Genomic DNA, 22,021 nt, shown 5'->3' on the forward strand with positions numbered 1-22,021 from the left:
TATACGATTGTCAGTTACATGAAATTCTATGCTTATATTGAAAGTGATTTTACTTATCACTATACTAACGCACGTGTATGGTGAACACGTGTTTGAGACATAAAACCACGATTTTTATAAAACCGACAATTTGATGATTTAGGTATTTTTAATGGTGTTATTGTTCCTCGATGTTAAATCTGAAACTGTATATTCCGATTATCGCGGAACATTAACACCATTTTTGAAAAACCTAAATCATGAAATTGTCGCTTTTATGAAAATCGTGGTTTTATGTCCCAACCACATAAAACATATCTGATTAACTCGATATGTGACTACTAATATGAAATAAGGCACTGCCTCAATCGGGATCCAATCCGACATAAAACTTGAAAAGAAATTCTAATGATAGCACGGAAGGACACACATTTTGATTCGATAGTGAATATCTTATTCGGTATATCGTATGTTACCGTAAATGGATCGATCCCGATTTAGAATCGATTCCCTGTCAATTTAAAGGTAGATTTTGGAATAAAATGTGCACGTGCCGGAAGTACACATTTTCAATTCGATAGTTTATATATCTCATTCGGTATATCTCATGTTACTGTAGAGGAATTAATCCCGATTTTCGTTGCTACTCAACGAAAATCGATAGGATCGATTCCTTATCAAAATATTTTATTTGAATTATTGTTGAACTATACAACTGAATCCTATTTTGAAATGCAATCTTATTTGCATCATTCTCTTTGGCTCTTTTAGAGAAACTAATTGATTTTATTCTTCATCAATATCATTAAATCACCTCATACTAGACGTTTTCCTTCCTAATGATGTTATGCGTATCGATCTAGTACATTCCCTTGTGCAATATTAATAATTAGGAAAACAACCAACAGATTAGCTTTTATGTTTTAACTTCGTTTTACCAATTAATGCCTGTAAGAATGCCCTGTTGCACATTTAAAGACAAGAAACAAACGTTCAGATGTTTTTAGAAACAAATTGGCTAAAAATTATGAAAATTCCAGCAAAGATTTTTATAAATAACGTTTTGTTTGACCGTTAAATGCAAAATAAAAATCTGCAAATATTGCTTCGATATATGAACATCTTACGAAATGTCAGGTTCGTTAGACATATATGTTATCATGTTAGAACTTGATGGACAATTACAGGTTACATTTTCTTTAATGAATGATTGTGTGAAGATATAATAATGTATTATGATATTTCAAGCGACTTTGCACCTTAAATGTTTTCACAGTATCTTTAAACGAATGTTTAGAAAAGCAATGATTTTAAGGCAAGAATATTAGAGATGTGGTGTTCTTTCAATCCCTTAGGTATCAATGCATTAATGACCTTATAACCTTTGAAGTATCCCATGTCTTCTTCCACCATTGAAACTAAACGGGCACCTTTTAAAATGAACTGTCACGTTGTTTGAGCGCAAGAAAAAAACACAATGCCTACAAAAGTGTAAACAAAAGTGTATTTAATCATATGCGTTTTATGGCCCGACCTTTCTTAATGAGAGGTAAAGTGGTACTAAATGCCTTTGATTTCAAAGTGGTATTTAAATCATGGTTTGTAAAACAAACAAAAACGCATGCTTCTCACTGGATTGTGTAATCACGGTATGCACGTATTAGAATACATAAAACCGTAAACATTTACTCAGTCTTTTCTGCAGAAGTCGTTAAACATACATAAGTCCCGTTGGCGTTAATGTACGCCAAGACAATTTAAAAAGCTAATTAATTAAAAAAATGTTTTGTAACACTATTTTTTCAGAAAAAAAAAGCCCAGAAGGAATCTTACGAGAATGCGGATGCCAATACCATAACGGTGACTGAATTACATATTTTCTTTTTTAAAAAGCATGTATATCTAATCAAAATTATATATCAAAGTAAATTGAATTGCAACCTACGCTTTTCTAACGATTTCACAGTGAAAAGCACGTACAGATACCATATTTATAGCTATGTCATTTCGTTCAAGCTTTATGAGGTCAAGATTCCTTCCAAAGGATTTTCTTAAGAACCTTAAAGCTAAACAGATATATGGAAGATCGATGTGATGTATTGTTTCATTTTATGCTAACTGATGAAATACTGTGTTTTATCAGTGAGATATAATCCGTACCACTCACTGCATATCACTTACTGTGAATGCCGATCTACTTGTACATTGTGTATAAATTTTAAATTATTTGCTTAAAACAGGATGAAAATTGTAGTCGCACTTTGTATTTAATAGTATATTTCTCGATTTAAATTATTTTATTTAATGAGAATTTCTACGTTATGCAGCAAAAAAAAATTAAAATAAAATGGAACTTTATGCTGTGTGCGTCTTTCTAACGTCACAACACGTCTGACGTCATGTCTGTTTACGCGCGTTTGTTTCCCGCGCTGAGATTAAATGCACATCTCGACATAATTAAGCATGAAATAAAAAGAAAATTTGTTGTTGTTTGTTTTCTTGAATATGCAATTTATCCCACCTGGAAGTGAGATATATTTCATATTCACTCAAAACAAACACATATCCTCTATTTAATGTTTAATACATAATGAATGATCGCCCTCGAACGTCGATTGGTTGGGTGACAAATTTTGGCGAACCTTTTTCGAACACTCCTTTGTTAGGATGAGCGTGTTTGCACATTTAGTATATATAATATCTCCTATATATTTTTCATAGCTGTCTCTTAGCAGTGTTTCGTGACAATTTATGATTTCGTAGGACAATGAATCGCGTATGACACGAGTAGATGACATGAAGCTAGCATTATCCGGATTTAGGCTGTAATTGCGCCGCGATAACTGACATTTACTGATACACAAGAGATTAGAATTCCAATGTAATGAATGTTTGCCTGTTGAGAAATTACACAATTTGAAGTATTCTTACAAAAAAATGACATTTTGTAAGAAGGAATTTCACAATTGTTTTCTCACTGAATTTCTTGTTATGTTTTAATATGACATTTAATTTGACAGAAGACATAGTTGAAAATACCTTGTAAGCCCTAATAAATGCTGTACAATGGAATGAATTTGATGATGAAATAAATAATGGAGTTATCTGGCATGTAAAAACACATGTTATGATATTTCTATATCTCGCCCTTTCAAGTAAAAATTATAAGTTCTGAAACCAATATTTAATATATGAAGGAAAAACAAAGAACACATGAAACAATATACTTCTTCAATGTTTCATACTAGAAATGTTAACACTGGAGGAGGAATCGTCTTAGCTAATGGTCAATAAAATTATAAAATGTAAATAGTCAGGTTTTATTTCTGTACTTTCTAATGAAAAATCGGGAAAATATTGATATTTTCATTGTATTTATTTCTCACTGCAGTGTCACATACTTTCTACGTTTCTATTGCAGTATTTTCTGTATTTCACAAGTCTTCCGGAACTTTTTCAATATCATTGGACAGTTCCATTGATATCGCTTGAAAATACAATCATATAAACAGTAAAGAGAATTACGTTTCTACATTTTTGTAACATTTAAAAGTCAAAAACATTTAGCCACAACTGCATATAAACCGTCTAAAGCCGTTTAACTTCCGATTTAAATTGAGGCACCGGAAATGTTTATACTTTTCAGTGAAATACTGAAATTTAATAAATGAAATAAACGATATTTTTACTGTTTCAAAAAGTGAAAATATCATTTTCATTTTTCACATGTACAGAGCTACACTTGAATATGAATTATAAATAATCGGAGATTCCTTGCGTAAAGATTTTTATTTTATGCTAACTGATGAAATACTGTAGGCCTATAAATACTGTAGGCCTATAACTTTGCCGATTTACTTGTACATTGTGTAGGCTATAAATTTCAAATTATTTACTTAAAAAACTGGATTAAAATGTTCTTTATAGTATATTTCACGATTAATATTATTTTACTTAATGAGAATTTCATAACGTTATACAGCAAGAAATAAAACAAAATGGAACTTTATGTCGTGTGCGTCTTTCTAATGTCACAACACGTCATGTCTGTTTTCACATTTTCTCACTTCTCAGTGAGATAAATTCCATATTGACCCAAAACAAACAAATATCCTCTATGTGTTTTATTAGTGAGATATTTATTCACTGCATATCACTCACTGTAAATGAGATAGCTTGGCCGATCTACTTGTACACATTGTGTATCAATTTTAACTTATTTGCTTTAAACTGGATGTAAACTGTTTTTTTTTCTTTAAAGTATATTTCTCGATTCAAATTATTTTACTTAATGAAAATTTCATAACGTTATGCAGCAAGAAATAAATAAAATGGAACTTTATGTTGTGTGTGTCTTTCTAACGTCACAAAATGTCTGACGACATGTTCGTTCACGCTCGTCTGTTTCCCGCGCTGAGATTAAAATTTGTTGCAAAATGCATAATATTATCTCAACGTACTTAAAGGGAATTCCTATAGTTTTTAATGCGCATCTTTCTGCGCAGCCGACACTTTCTATGGAAAACTGAACTGAAGTCAACATTTTGTTGAAACATGTTACAGACAATCTTAAATATGAGGAATCTTGAATGAAATAACATTTTTGATAAGTTATATCAGTAATCAAATGTTGATACTGGTTTATGTTGTATTGACAAGTATCTTGCCTGACGGGTATCTTGCTATTTTTGTGGTTGTGTTTTCACATCGCATTTTAGTATAAAGACAGTGTTGTTCATATAATGTAAGATATTTGACTTAGTACTGATAAGACAATATCACCTTTCAGATTATTTAGTATGCAATTATAGAAAGAATTAAGAATTTTTAAAACTTTTTTTAAACTTTTAGCAGACATACATGTAATCAATTTGGGCAGGTTCGCGCCATTTCCGTCCGAACAGGTGTTTGTATTCTAGCGGTCTTAACATAAAATTTAGCCTGGTGACCCATACATTTTTAGCCATTTTTATGCTCACAATACAATTATCTATAAACAAGAAAAAAAGGAAAAAATTCTATGAAAGAGTTTTTTCAAAATTTAAAAAAATATTCTTCACTATGGGTATTTTTCATTGAAAAAAGTTCACAAAAGCAAATATGAAACAATTTTTTTTTTCATTAGTACCCATCATTGTAAGGATAGAGTATTACAAATATGACTATGATATCAAGTAAGTATATGATAAAATCTGTAATAAGAAAAAAACCATATTGTGCTGCCTGGATGTATATTTTGGTTGGTATTTATAAAAAAGCAGAAAATTATGAAAACGTTCAAAAATCGCTGACAGTTTCAGCAACAGTGGGTGTGTTCAAAGCAATTTTTCACAAAAACAAGCCTGGTGACCTATTATTTTTATTTGTTCATTGTTTTCAGCACACATTTTCCTATCATATATATGAATTTAAAAAAATTCTATGAAAGGAAAAAAATTATCGGAATTCTCTTTAAGCATAGAATAAAAAGAAAATTTGTTTGTTTTTCGTGAATATAGAATATCTCACCTCAAAGTGAGAACATTTTCACATCTTCACTCGCGCTACGCGCTCATAAAAATATTTGAAATTTTCTCACTTCTCCGAGAGATATATTTCATTTTCACTGAAAACAAACAAATATCCTCTATTCATTACATGTTTGACATCGCAGGGGGTGAAATAAAGCCATAACTTAAATTTGATAAAAGACTACTGTAATAAAGCTTTGACGTTGACATTGAAAGCCTCACATTTTATTATTTTATTCAACTCTTCTAATAAATTCATATGAAAAGACAAATGTAATATCTTCTATATATGTATATAAAAAACTTACAGGAACATGATGTAAGTTCAATCGTTATAAATCTGAAAGAATTCCGGAAACGTCATAGAACTATTTGACAGCTTTTCTGCATAGATATTGTGAAAGTACATAAAAAAGAAAATTCGTATATTTTAGAGTAAGAATCAAAATTTATTTTCTCTCGTGAACACTATAATTTATATTTTCACTTGTGGATGAGCCGCTCGTGAAAATAATGCATATGGTGTTCATTTGGTGAAACTGCTTGTTGGTGACAGAATATTGGATATATTATACGCTGTCGAGGAAATCCATATCAGGCGAGAGCGAAAATTCCTGTGTGGAAATTGTTTCCGCTACTCGTACGCAATATTTAAAACATATCTAAATAAAGCGAAATTTTCTGAAAAGGTTATCGGAAATGTCCATGAAATTCTATTGCACATTAATATGTCGGTACTTTTAGCCAAAGTGCTTACAACTAGTCTCTTTCAATGATTATCTTGATATTTCGAAAAGTTAAAAACTGATGAGAAGTTTTAAATGACATGCGTATACTAAGTCAAGTATGACAGGACAGTTCACTTTTGTTCTGATGACTTCTGAACATAAAAATCATAAAATTGTAATCATAAAAACAAATTGTACAAAGTAGAAAAATGAGCAAACAAATGTCAGAGACGTCAATGACAGCGAAAAGTCATCATGTAATGTATTTAACCGATATATTTAATATTTTTCATTCCTCTTACAGGTACTTGGAGAGTGCCACAGATCAAGATTTGAAACACCTGGACAGATGTTTGTTACACGAAGCCTTTGTGCTCAGAATGTAAGTTATATCATCGAGTAAGTTTTCAGTTTTGTAAGCACGTAATTATAACATTTGTTACACACAATAACGTATACTTTAATTCAAATACATCCACTTCTCAACATATTGTGAATATAACTTGATATTATGGCAAATTCTGTAAAACTGTTTCGTCTTTCAGTTATAACTTTGTAAATCTTCTGTAGACAGTGACTGAAGGTTGCAAGGTTGCACAACCTTAGCATGTACTAATACGGTATATTATAAATGTTTTGATAAAATCGTACATATTAAAATCTCCATATTTCTAACTTTAAGTATGTTGACTTAAACATTGGATTGTAGAATACATAGCATAGATTTAGACTGGAGCGACCGTACATTTTCAGGTCTGTTCGTCATAGCAATATAACACTAACATCCTTGGTGTCTGCTTTGTCAGAAGAAGTTAGAGAATCTACAACTGTTATGTACGTATGAAATCTTCTTGTTAGCTTTTGTATTACGAAACATGTTAAAAAGTACACTAGCTAGTAAGTCTAAACAAAATTTTATTTTGTTTTCTCAAACTTTTTTTTGTGAAGTAAAACAGAAACTGTATTTTGCGACAAACCTACTTCTGTTAATGATCTGCAATTTATGTTTTCTGCCGAAAAAAAATGTTTAAAGAGATATACCAAATGTATTTTAGCTTAGTTTATATATATAATATTTGATAAAAATTGAGTTTTAATTGGTCCTTTCATAATATAATAACGCACAATATTTTTGTGGCTTTTTGTTGCGTTTAAAATCACATAGGCAGTGTTTCAGGCATGAGTGGCAACCTGGTCAAAATCACCGACATTCTAGGAGCTAGCTGGACGGTTTCATCACATGACGAATTCTGCATCCCAAAGAGAGGTTTCAAACCCAAAAAGGACTTTTTTGATGAATATATTATTCTGTCATCATTTTATTTAATTCTAGTGATATAAACAAGTGTGACATGAAGAAAGTTCCAAATGGAGCACTCACAAATATTCCACATTTGCTGTCAATGTACGTTAGTTATTTATATTCTTCTTTCAAATATTGAAAGTTACAACGCAATTTTCTATCACATAAGAAATGTTAAAATGTTCACGTATTCATTTAGCAATTGTCTAACTTATGTCAATTCAATATATATGTATTCAAGTTATTTAATTATATATCTTTAAGAAAATAACTGTTTTACAACTTCGGTTAAACAGAAATACCGAACAATAAAATATGACTTGGTTGAGAAATTAAGTGTACAAATGATAACAATCAAAAATCAAAAAATGATAGAAAGTGGTCTTCACCAAACTAGTAGTATTTTTCAACTGAAGCAGTATCTTTGACAGTTAGACATGTAAATATAATGATACTGATTTGATCTTTATATTACCAAATATGTTCCTTTTATTCTGTTTTTAAGACATTTTGCAAACAACACAATCTCAGAGTTAGAAGAAAATGCCTTTCAAGGTCTGAACGAGGTGACAATAATGTAAGTATGTTTGGTTGTAGGATTTTGTCGCCACGAGTGTTTAGAAAAAAATTGTCGATCTCGATCTCTTTATAGATGTGCCCACAGCCGCAGCAATGAAACAGATTATTACAATAGGAAACAAGAGCTGTCAGTGGACAGCGCGCTCGACTATTTTCAGTGCTTGATAGTATAATATAAGCAATGAGTAAAACTTTAACATTACAATAAGCATATTTTAAGTCGAAAAGGGGTCATAATTCAGTCAAAATGCTTAATAGAGTGGCCTCCTCCTTTTTACAGACTGGGGTCACGATGGTAAACAAGTATGCAAAATATGAAAGCAATATCTCAATGGACTTTGAAAATATTTGGGGTGGTACGCAAACTTTAACATTTATTCTAAGTCGAAAAGGGGCCATAATCTAGTCAAAATGCTTGATAGAGTTGCCTCCTCCTTTTACAGACTGGGGTCATGATGGTAAACAAGTATGCAAAATATGAAAGCAATATCTCAATGGACTTTGAAAATAGTTGGGGTGGTACGCAAACTTTAACATTTGTGTGACGCTCACGCTCACGCCGACGCCGGGGCGAGTAGGATAGCTCCCCTTTCTTCGAATAGTCGAGCTAAAATGTATTGAAAAAGTATGTTTATTGTTTATGGAACTGGTCATTTCCACTTATGCTTACGTTATTCTACTTGTTGTTCTGTCTTTCTTAGTGAACCCTCTGATGCAAATTATATGAATGCTCTATAGGAGTCAAACATGTCCGTTCTAAAGTTCGTTGTTATGTCTGTCTTTTTGTCATTAGTTTCCGCTCCATACCATCTTAACCGCTGCGAAGATTTTTATGAAACTAACAGTAATTGTTCACCTTATCAAGTCTACATACAGACCCATGACCCAGGTCACTATGACCAATGCCAAAGTCACATTTGGAAGTCAATGGGCAAATAGTTTCCTGTCCGTTCCATGTTGCCTAAACCGCCTGAAAGATTTTCATGAAAGTAACATTGATTCTTTACATCATAAAGACAACCTGCAGAGCTCACAATCCAGGTCAACTGGTCCAAGATCAAGGTCATTTGGCCCAAGGTCGAGGTTAAATTAGGAAATTAAATGTCAAATAGCTTAACTTAATTTCTGCTCCGTTCGAGGGTCATGCAAAAAGTTCTGTCATTGGGTTCTAATTTCTTAAGTCTTACGTTTTATCAAAATTATTTTCATTACAAACCTTCAAAGTATTCCCCCGTTACCGAAACACATTTCTGTAACCTATTTAACCAATCGCGAAAAGCAGATAAATAGTCTGTCTTCTTCTGGTATCTGTTTGAGACACTGATAAATTGCGTTGCAAAGAGAACTTCTGGGCTTATACGGTATTTCTTTCCAGAAAGCATTTTCTTAAGCCTTGGAAATAAAAAAGTCACAAGGACTCAGGTCAGATGAATAACGCGGATGATTTACAATTTACATTTTTTCAGAAGCCATAAAAGATGTATCTTCTTAAAGGTATAGATCTTGGCAGTGGGCCAAGGGACTTCTGCCTTCATTAGCACAGTAGGGGGCTAAGGACTTTCACAGTATCGTTCAAATAAACAAGGATCTTTTTTGTTTCTATTTTCAAAAGCTAACACATACTGTTAAATCTGGGGTAAATTTATTTCTAACAAACATACATTTGATAAAAATTCTCATTTAGTATGCGTATTCTCGACCTGTTTTATCAACATGACAACATGAAAATTTAGAATGACAAGAATAAGCACAATTGTCCAAGAAATAGTTAAATTCTTACCGCACATTCCTTTGGTAAATTCTAGAATAACAATTTCCTATTCATTGTTAATTGTATATTTACTTACAGATAGAACCAAACAATTAGCATTCAGAATGAGGAATAACAGTCAATTAAATGAAACCTGAGACAAATTGCTCAAATCGGTAGCCGCATTGCGACGAATGGAAACACCCCTTCAAACACATTTAGAACATAATATTATGTGTTAAATAAAGTTAATAAAGTACATTTATATCATCATGAAAGTTGAAAAAATACCTCTTCTTCGAAAACGAGAGAAAAAAACACTGAATAAACTTGGAAGTTTGTCAATATTCAATTACAGATAAATATTCATGTTTGTTTAGATTTACAAACTTCTGTAAATTGTATAATTGAAATTCAATAGGTAATGAAAAGAAACGTTCTTTCTTAGGTAAAATTACTGCTCTACTGAGTTTATCAAATACGTTTTGTGTAAGAGTTTCATTATCTTGAAAAAAATAACAAGAAAACCAATGTAGCCTTAAATGAACTAGAGGGAATGTTATGGTTGCATATTTTACCTTGTTTTGTCAAGACCCATGTCAGTTCCATAAATGAAATTGTGTTGGAATGTGTTGAAAATAAGGAGGTCTGACCATTCACATAACACCATCCTCGCTTATTATAAAAATCTTCTATACAAAATTTACGGAGCTAAATATCGATTACATAGGATTTCATATAGCTCTACGCCGCAAAGAGGTATACATGTATTGTTTTAGTTTCCCTTTAGTTATAATACGACAAGGATACTGATAATACCACACGTTACGTTCCTTCTCGTGCATGTACATGCCAGATGTATTTTCTAATTTTGTTAACAGAATATTTAAAAAATGTTTACATTTTAATGAAAAAAAAATGATTCCTCAGAATAAATTTAAAAATATAATATGATACAGGAAAATAATCAAATAAATGAATATGAAGTTGATGCGAACTTTTATCAAACATGCATCAGAAAGTCGCGGAAACGGAACAGACATTACTTAGTGATATTGGTGGGAGACAAGATAACTGTAAACAGAAATTGCATTATCTAGATAAAAGCCTAACGGACATGTTCCACAGATCCATTTTTGTAATATTCAGAAAAGAAAAACATAGTTATATTTTATGTTGCCTGTAAAAAGTATTGTTTGTATCTAATGAAACTATTGGAGATAATAATTTTGATAACTCCTGTACAGTGGTATTTTTAGTAAAAAGAGAGCAATATTTTCATGACACATGGAAATAAATCCGTCAGTTCTGCAATTACTTATATATACGCTGCAAAAACTTAGACATTGTGTAAATATGAACAAACAGAGATTATTTCTCAATAAAATAAAGGATTGAATGATGTACTGACAAACTATAGGTCGCCCAATATCATATTAAAATGAAAATGTTACAGGTTCAGATATATTAAGCCTGTCCATGGACGATACTGGAAATGCAAACTACCGTCCACACCCTCTAGCCCCGGGTTGAGCAGAACTCAACCTTTACACATCTTACAAGTACAAACATATAATAATAGAGCCATATGCCTATGTATTCACACAGAGGTGTGCACGAAACATTCAATGATACACATTGTGTAATTCAGTGAAAAGCAGCGTATGGTTTCCAATTAAAATAATAAGTTTTGCCCTAAATGATAAAAGTGGGCAGAACTAAACACAAATATAAAGGAGAGGATCTGAGGTTATTGAGCCTGCATATTACAGAAACTGGCGCATAATTAAAATAGCAGATACAATATAGGGGTAATTAAACAATACTCAAAGGTGATAAAACGGGAGTATTATGAAACCATCCAACTCGAAATTTTCAAGTTAGAAAATTAAACAGTATACTAACACAACATAAATGTCGTATTGAACGAAATACAACTGCTTTGACTTAAAGGTCTGGGAGACTTTTTATAAGTTAAATAGTTGAACTGTTTCACTCTTGTCATATTATAAAAGAATAAAACGTAAAAAAAATGAATTAACTACCCCACTTGCATTAACCATTAACATGTCGTTCGTATGTTTTCCTGTTAATTAAAACATACAAGATTTTTCAAGAAAAATTCACTATTTACTTTAATTTATGTATTAAATGTTCGACAGTCAAACATGAATAAGCAATAACTATGCTATATCTGACAGGGTATTAAAGTCTGTGATCGCATGAAAGTATTGTAAAATCTCGTCTTTTCGTCTTTTTTGCTCGCACAGACATTCCAACCCGTCGACAATATGCTTGAATTTAGCCACCTCAATCAAACACATTTAAGTCACATACTTCTGATTAAAGTAAGAAAAACCGATCTTGTATTCACAGTCATTGATATTAAACAATGTTATGACAGTTTTAAATTGCCGCGTCTCTTAGGAATCAAGTGTTCAATCACCTTTCTGTACTCTTAATTAATAAGGACGATTATCAAATGTTGCTGTTATTCAAAGAAACCTCTTAGAAATTCTCTGTCAGATGGATAATTGACCCATGAAAGGGATGTACGGGTAAAAATGTGGTTTCACATGTTTTAAATACTTATACAAAATCAACGTTGCAACTGTTCAAATCTAAGACGGTAACACATGTTTGTTCCTGCGTATATTTTCTTCTAACCTCAACACATCTATCTAGTATAAAAAAACTTTCATAAGGTGCTTAGATTTGTGTTACGTTTGACAACTATGGCAAAATCAGTATGTGTGTTAGACCCGTTTTTCTTTCTGAGACATGTCACAGACATAATGATAGGTTGGTATTTTGGAGTTACAGCCATTTGGAATATAAATTCAATGTATATATATTAAGGAAACATTTATTGAATGGCGGTGGTCGTTGGATAAAAATCTTCAAAACTTGTGTAACAACGCTTTCATCCTCTAGGGAAAAATTGCTATTTCCATGACGAACAATGTTAAGCAATTAAGAGCAATTAAACGGTTTATGTAAGACATTGTTGAAGAATGGCATCCGGGCTGTAAATACATTCATTTCAAATATAACACTTACGTAATTTACGTAACCCCACTGATTAAAGGGTTACCTTAGGTTATCTACATGTATATCAGCTTTTAAGAAGCATGGTTAACTAATTTTTGAATACTAAACAAAAGAAACATTTTCCTAAAATATATAATATATACCTTATAATGATACTGCCGTTAAGCAGATAAATGCACTCCTTTCATAAAGTTCTAGTTATATGAGCTTGGGGATTTCAGAACAATGTTATCAGTACGCATTGATAAGCAGTAGGATAAAAACACGATTTTATAAAGAGAGGGCACGAGGCATAAAAGATTAGGACTGTTATATTTGGACTTTTGACCTGCGTAGGTTTAGTGATCGACATTATTATGAGAATTTCTTGTAGCTGTTACTGCACAGCCTATGATACAATGGCGGGTTTTTCGTTCAATGGACTGTTGAATAATTTTCTCCGGTATCGGACTCTTCGCTGATATGGAAACAAACTAGTTGTGAACATCGATTGAAAGCGAAGTTTCGGTTTTTTTTCTAAATGAACCGTAAATTTCGATGAAACAGAGATGCTAAAAATGCAACTTTATGATGTGTAGCCACAGATGAATTATGAATATATTATACATTGTTAAATTCTTATTCATGTTTCAAGGACAAGGAATGCCTGACAATAAGTTAATTTCATATAAAAGCCATCCTCAAGCCTTTCATAATGCTGAAATAATAATCAAAATTGGGCCACCACTGAAAAGATATGGCAGTTTGAAATTTAAGGAAATGGCTTATATCTGAGGCAGCCATTTCAGTGTGTTCATGACGTCTTTTACATACTTCTGAATTGTTTATTTAACAAATAACCTTTAACATATATAAATTTCTAATGCTTTTTTGGAGGGTGTAAGATGTAAAACATGATATTTTTTCATTATACTTGGAAAAGTAAGAGAAATAATTTTACAGAAATAAGTAAATATAATTCAAGGTTATAACACACTAAATAGTTGTTGTTTTTCTTTTTTCTATATAAAATTGACCTATTTCCAATGGCCGCAGCACACATCAGGAGCCATTTTAAATGTCTGTAACCTACATTTTCTTGAAGAATATTGTCAGTGCTAAATAAAAATCAAACGAAAAGTGGGTTCATGTTTGATGCAAGAAAAACAAATTCAGTCAAACACACAAACTGCAAAATTAGCTAAAAAATGAGACCCCAAATTATACTGGTGGTGTATTATCTATGTTTCCCGAAAGTTTCCATATGAAAGTTTTTGTCATGTTATTTCATTATGAAAATGCTACCTACATGTCAAGCACAGATCTGTCATGTGAAAAAATGCAAAGAAAATAAGGAAAATAGCTCTACAGAGCAAAAAATCTGAGGACTATTTGTATCCGCCATTATGCGACTACTTTTTTTTCGCGCCATTTTTCTATTTAGTGTCTGTATGCCTCAAATACATATCTAGAAAATTGATGATCCGCCATTTTGTTTCGTGTGCCATGGAAACAAATTGTTCGCCATTTTGTTTAAACATTAAAAAAGTTAATAGCTGTCTCATTTTTAAACTAATTTTGAAAATATTACACTTCTTTAAATATTTTAAGAAATCCTAGCAAACGGAATAAACAATAGAGCAATGTTTCTTTTCCTTTAAGCATGTTTAAATGTTCAACTGTATCAAACACTCAAGTATGGAAACAATGAGCCCTGACAAGAAAAAACTGCGGTGACGTCAAAGCTTTTGTTGCGACTAAGAAAGAGCGCTTCTATATTTTATCTACTGTTTTAGATTAAGGGCATATTAGAATCGAAATAATTTACAGCACAAGCGTGTTTCAACATTATTTATACACTTGGATTGAAATACGTCGTTCAAATAATTTCACGAGGGCTGCGCCCTCGTGAAATTATTACGCCCGACGTATCACCACCCATCGTGCATAAAAAGTGTTAAAGCACTCTTTTGCTATAAATTATTTCTTAAAATACTCATACAGTAAAAATGCGTTGTCCATTGTCAAATATGATAACAACGTGCAGGCTTTGGTACACGTTTCACTTATCTGAAATTAGGGGAACGTTTTTATAACAAGTTATGTTTATTTGTGTCAATTACGTGATGTTCTTTGTAGTGTTGTAAACATTTTGAGATAATTAAACCAATTTATCATGACATCTTAGTTCTTGGTTCTCATATCTGAATGTATAATTCAAATTGGTTATGCACTTAACATATCCATACCTTAAAAAAGGCACATTGACAAACCTTAATACTCGCTTTAATTGATATAAATATACTGACCTATATACTTGTAAAATTAAAAAGTAAAATATATGTCCATAGAAAAATAATCAAGGAAATATTCTTAAACATGTCTTGGTCTTTCTTTTTCATAGAGACTTGTCCTATAACTTCTTGACTGAAATCAAAGCAAGGGCGTTCAACAGCTTGGACAAGTTACTGGAGCTGTAAGTATCATATTGTTTCTTCAAGTATAGATGGATTTACACAACGAAAGTATTTTTCGCGCATGCGCACTCTATGTAGGGCAAAAAGTTATGACCGCAAAATATAAACAACGTTAAAGTTATATCACATTTCAATCTATTCGATCAATAATGAGTCTGTATTATAGTAAATTACTACCGCAGGGTGAAGGAAAATATATCTAGATCTTTGCAAACCCACAACTACCCTACTCAGAATAAGATATTTCAACTAATGCGCATAATAACTAGTCAAGTCAAAACTGATGATAATGGATTTATAATGAACAGGCAATAAACTATTTTAGTGTGTTCAGTTCGTTCTTTGTTTTTTTTTTTGTACTTTTTTTATTGTCAGTTCTACTTGTCTCGGTTGTTGTGCACATTTTAACACACAGATGTAGATATTCGCCATAATGGGAGCTGCGTCCTTTCAGAGTTGCTTTGCATTTTAGATTTTTTCTGGAATTTTTGCAAAGCATCCCTTTGAAGTATATAATAGGATGTAAATTAGAAAAAGATAAAGCGGAAACAGTTTTGAAATGGAAATCAATATTTAAAGATATAGTTTTGTTTTTGTATGTATAATTTCATTTTTTTTCCAACAGCTAGATTTAATATATTGGAAATCGAATATAAAATATATTTTACTTATGAGAAAGTAATTTCGCATTTTAAGATTTAATTTGAGCTGGTTGTTTGCTTCACAATGTAGTATCACAGATTACCCTATTGTCTGTTGTGTTCGCTTTCAAGAGAACTATGAGGATGGTTAAATTGTTTCTCTGAAGCTGAGATGAGCGCTTAGGACTCTTCATTCGTCATTAATATACTCTGTGAAAAAATACCCTCGGAGAAGCAAAATAATAGCAGACTCGGTTTGAATAAGTCTTTTCAAAAAAAGTAATAGAATAAGCAACACCTCTCATGCTCCAAAGTATCGGCTTAATCGGAAGTCTATTATAGTAAAAATGAGTGTACTCCCTGATACCAAGGATCGGAAAATACACCAACAATGAGTCTTAGTACGGGGACAATTTTTAGAGCCGCCATACAAAAATAAATAAAACCTGTGAAAATATTCCTTGGAAGGATGGAAAGCAACCAAGCAACATAATTACAGACTCGGTTTGATCGAATTTGTACGTAGGAGGTAATGAAATGTGCAATTAAAAACAAGAATGCCACTTTGATACCTACGTTATATCGGTATGGTTTTGAACCAAACCAATCAGCATGATGTTTAACACTATTAATTTGTTTAAAATCATGTATTATCTGTACTTATTATACCTGACTCTCGAGTTGTTTGACCTTATACAATGTAATTGAACATACAAAATATCAGTATCAAATATTTATACATGGTATTGTTCACCAGATTGGACGCAATTGTTTTCTGTGTCCATGTATTACTGATACAAAAACACTCAGACACAAAGGAAGATTTTAAATAAATTCAGAGTTTAGTTTGTTAACACGCTTCAAATGCATCATTAGTTTGCTAAAGACTGAAGCATCGGGTTGAATCAATAATTAGTTCGCATAATTGTGTCTGTCTTCATTAAATCAAACTAAAAAGCTAAATACACTGTACAAGATGAATATTTTAAAACTGCAGAATAGTAAAATACTATCTCGTTTGACAGAACCGTATGATATAGCAAATACTAGATAATACGGTGACTTGCTCCAATCAAAAGGGACGATGTCTGACACAAGTTTTCTATGGCATGACAGTATGGGTATTAAGCTGTTACGTTGAAAATGTATTAGATATTTGAATTATTTACAATTATAGTATTGTCCCTCTCTGCAATGTGATGAAATGCAAAATGGTCACGTGAGACAAACTACGCATTACCAGATGCTGCTTCTCTGTGACACAGTTCAATGGTTTGCGTTCAGTAACCTTCGTATTTATTACATGATTGTTACCATTTTCCAGGTGTTTATCTATTCTCTGACAATGTTAAGTAATGTCATAATGACATGTCTTTTTCCAACTACAAAGTCTAAATATTAATTTATGGTCTCGATACAATTAATAGAAATGTCGCGCTCATTGCGTAAATCATATTTTTTTTTTTGGTTTGTTTTAAATTAATATTATTTACATTTACATTTTCAGTTATCTTGATGGCAATGAATTGATCTCCCTCTCGCCAGATGCTTTTATGAATATACGAACAATTGACGTTTTGTAAGTAAAATCATAAAACTTTTATGTCACTGTTGATGTTGATAGAACTTGTTGCCCAACTCATTTGCTTTTGTATTGTTGTAATTCCACTTGCATGTGTATTTAAGCAATAAAATATGGTTTAATCAGAAATCAATAAATCATGTAGAAACATTAATAGTAACTTTATAATAGGGTGGTATTTTTTAATCATTCTCTCTCACAAAAGAAGTTTTGTTTACATAAAGCAGTTTTCTACGTTTCTAATGTCGTTGTTTTGTATTTTGATAATAACGCGGATTCAGCATCTATACTTGAGGGATTGACAGCGAATAGGTTCCAACCGATTTGAATACACTACAAAATATTTCTCTTTTTCATAATTTTTAGTTACAATAATGTAACAGAAGAAGAGGTAAACTTACATTGAACAAACATTACACTATGATCTATATTAAATTGAAACACGATATCGATGTGATATTCTTATTCCATAATGGTTAGACAAAAACGCAATATTTTAATAAACAGTAAATTGATCAGGAACCTTCAATTTTTCCTTAAGATCGATTCAAGTCAGTCCTTTCAGGGTCTGCACAGTGCGCTTCTGCAGACGTCTCTTTAAGACCTTGGCATCCATTCGTCTGGTGTTATGAAAATGATTGTCCCCGTTTAAAGAGGGTCCACATCTATTCAGCTTTATGGCCACTAATCTGTTTTTGTAGAACAAACCCTCATCAGCAACAAATATGGTTTTCATCCATTTCGATCAGCTTTAACAGTCTCAATTAAAGTTCCTTTTTTTTGTTAATCTATGTGGCGATGAACTGATGAACACTGAAATATTTCTGTAACTTTACTCCTAACATTTTTAAATAACAATCTACTAAACTCTAAATGCATCTAGTTATCATGGAAACTTTAAGCTTGGTTGGAAAATGTCGTTGCGTTAGTGAACTAACGTCTGTTTTGAAACACTCTTTTTATTGTGCTAGTACCCGATTTTATAACCAATATTCCATATAGAGCCGCACACACAAGAAGCGTTATTCAAAGGCTGAACAGTACGATTTTTCATATTCCTATCTGAAGATTAATGTCCAACATTCAAATCACTTTGCCATCAAGTTTATTACCAGTTTTTGCAAAAAGCATTTGAGTTTTCGAACCGAACGACATGTATTTATCAGATAATGTAACGAAGAAGACCATGAAATTCACAAGTGTACGCCCCTCACGCATTTAAAATTGATACTGTTGATGTGAACACCTCGCATAATGATAATTCTTTGAGACTGCAAGCCGTTTTTGTTGTACCTCAAATAACTGTCGAAGCTGCGGGATGTTTAATATTTAATAAATCCTCTATTTCTTTGTTCTATGTAAGTCAACTTGAAAGTAATGTTCTTTTATCAGCAATTTAAACAGTTCGTATACCGTTTGAAACCTCGTCCTACTTACTTATAATGTCCTGGACAAGGCTTGAATGTGCCTTTTAATTATTACCAAGAACTAAACGAAACTAAAATTTACACTTATTATATTGCAGGTCTATGGACAACAACGATCTTCAAGACATTCCGTATAGAGCCTTTAGAAAATCACCAATAAAATACTGGTAAAGCATGTATAAGTTTAAGAGTCTGTTTTAAACGACGCTTTGACTAATAAATATAAATAAAAGAGAAATATTTAAGTTATATGCATCTTATAACTAATAGACTCACAGAGCTATATCATACTTTTCATTATTTAAAAACAATTTTATTTCATATTATCATACCTATTAGTTATTACAAGTACTAGGTTTTCATTTCCCAATAAAAATCACAGGAGGGGAACAAAAGTGTTCAAATTAATCTTCAAATATCAAATTATTATGAAAAACATTGACTCGTTCTTATGTCCTCAGTTGTGAGCGTATACTCTACCTACCGCACTAATTCAGCGGACCGAATTTATGTTTTACAATAGGTATCAAGAGGATCTATAAAAGCGTCATTCCAAACCAGTTTTCATGCTTTTATATTTGCAGGCATGTTGCCAACAACAGAATAACAGAGATATCATCTCAGATCGAGAAATTTCCATATCTCGCGAGTCTGTAAGTAATTTTTCACAAGAAAATTTTATTCAGCGTAACAACTTTACAGGACTTGCATGTCAAAAAGCGTCTTGGTTTAAGGTCAACATTTCTGATAAGAAGTTTAAGAAATGTTGTCAAACCGATTGCAGCTATACATTTATGACTTAACAAAACCAATACGGAAACCTCAAATTAAGAAGCATTATATTTGGACTTAGATTTAACTATTATCAATAGTAATTTAGGGACAAAACTGTCTAATGAAGGTTGAAAATGTCAATTTAACAAACCTGACGGAGGTATCCCTCGAGCAGAATTGTAAGAAGTCTACTGTATACACACAACTTATTAATTTACTAGAGCTTTATCAAAGTTTTAAAAAATGAGCCGTGCCATGAGAAAATCAACATAGTGGGTTTGCGACCAGCATGGATCCAGACCAGCCTGCGCATCCGCGCAGTCTGGTCAGGATCCATGCTGTTCGGTAATGGCTTCTCTAGTTGCAGTAGGCTTTAAAAGCGAACAGCATGGATCCTGACCAGACTGCGCGGATGCGCAGGCTGGTCTGGATCCATGCTGGTCGCACACCCACTATGTTGGTTTTCTCATGGCGCGGCTCAAATGTTTTAACAGTAATACCGCTGTAGATTGTTTCTAATATAGTATTTTTGCACGAAATTTTATCCCATATCGTCCGAACTTTTGAAAAAAAAATAAACAAATACAAACATAAGAACATAAGAACATTTCTCACGCTTGAATGTATTTGTCTCCAGTATTTGTTATGTATCTAAATATGCTGTAGAATAGTTATGGGCGAGAACTGTTTTTTGCATTTTTTACAATTTTGTCATTTTTAAATCAGACTAAAGACTAGATCGTAATTGCAAATATCCCAAATATATTTGGTTTATTTCAGCGATATCAGGAACAACAACTTGAGAACTACAAGCAAAAAGTTATCAAGATTACATTACCTAAGAGAATTGTAAGTAGATTCACTGTCACCAAGTGAAAGTTTCAAAATATGCATTTTATAGGATTCAAAACAACCTCTGACTAGCAACAAGTCTGGGCTAATGGTTATAGTATGTATTTGAAAGCACATGTACCCAATTAATTGAATTGTGAAAATTTGAATGGAGCTTTTATGAACAGTACAGCCTCTGAAAAGCAACATTTCTGGGTGACGTTAAGAAAAATGTCTTTGTATAAAGCAATTGTTGTTCATCGTCAAATGAGGATGGACTTTACATTATTAATTCTGACTATTTGTCTTGCGGTGAAAGTTACAAGTTTTATTACGAAGCATAACTAGAATGTGAATGTACGGAAAATAAAAAAGTTTCTTCTATTTATTTCAGATTCTTTTCGTCTATTACTTTCTGTCAAAATGGCAGTACAAATATATAAAATGTCGCCCCGACTTCATGTCGGTGTTGTTATATTTTCTGGTCCTTGGGAATTATTGATTTCAACTCATTGAATATTGCTTAAGCCGGTGCTAGGGGGCGTGGGCAGTGTTGCATTTTCCATTACTGCTCATGAACAAGCTCAATCAAACCGAGTCTGCAGTTTTCCCTGTTTGCCTTGTTCTCGATGCTTCCAATGGATCTACTTTTCAGACTTATATAAGAAAGGTAATAAGAAATAGCTATATATGTTAAAAAAATAAATACATCTTTCTTAGAGGAGAATTTCTCCAGTCTATATTTACTTACCTTTTGCCAGTAATTGGCTGATTCGGAGAACTAATTAACCGTTTCTAAACTATAAATGACAAATTACAATCACATTGCAATATTTTGAATTACATATTTTATATATAATTTCATTTTATTAGCATCCCTTTGTTTCTGTTTCCCAGCCAAAGTTGAAAGCATTGTGAATTGTGTCAGTAAAGTACAGAATCCTAACAATCTTGTTATATATTCAGACATATTAGCGGCAACAATCTGACAACATTACCAGGTGCATTATCAAACGTTCTGAAAAGAAGAAATTTCAATACGTGAGTATCGTTTAGTACCCGTGAAAAAGACTAATGTCATTGCTAAAAAGGAAGTGTTGTGTGAAATCATTAATATCCATGCAGGTCTTACTCTTTTTTCTTCTTTTTTTTTGTTGTTGTTGTTGTTGTTGTCATTTGTTTTCAACAGTATTTTAGTATTATAAAGTTATGTAACGGTGCGCAGTTTACTTAGCCAACATTCCTGGATTCTGTATCAGTACTTTTCTCCGCAAGTAACTGCCAACATGAACCAAGATGTGGTGGACGAATGATTTTAGCCACAATCGTCATGGAGAACAAATGTCTCGCCGCCCGGGTATCGAACTAGCGACCCGCGATCCGTATACGTGCGTTTTCCCTGTTGAGCAG

General features: G+C 32.2%; 1 protein-coding gene across 1 annotated transcript in view; it reads left to right on the forward strand.

Moving 5' to 3' along the window:
* The window catches only part of LOC128547790 (phospholipase A2 inhibitor-like), an 85,443-nt gene that overhangs the window by 62,236 nt on the left and 1,186 nt on the right, over window positions 1-22,021 (forward strand). The window contains exons 3-10 of the mRNA XM_053520982.1: window positions 6,522-6,599; window positions 7,551-7,622; window positions 8,026-8,097; window positions 17,505-17,576; window positions 19,105-19,173; window positions 19,591-19,659; window positions 20,561-20,629; window positions 21,578-21,652. Coding sequence (XP_053376957.1) covers window positions 6,522-6,599; window positions 7,551-7,622; window positions 8,026-8,097; window positions 17,505-17,576; window positions 19,105-19,173; window positions 19,591-19,659; window positions 20,561-20,629; window positions 21,578-21,652 — 576 coding nt within the window. The remainder of the gene's footprint in view (window positions 1-6,521; window positions 6,600-7,550; window positions 7,623-8,025; window positions 8,098-17,504; window positions 17,577-19,104; window positions 19,174-19,590; window positions 19,660-20,560; window positions 20,630-21,577; window positions 21,653-22,021) is intronic.

This window comes from Mercenaria mercenaria, chromosome 13, assembly GCF_021730395.1.
Source record: "Mercenaria mercenaria strain notata chromosome 13, MADL_Memer_1, whole genome shotgun sequence".
Lineage (NCBI taxonomy): Eukaryota > Metazoa > Mollusca > Bivalvia > Venerida > Veneridae > Mercenaria > Mercenaria mercenaria.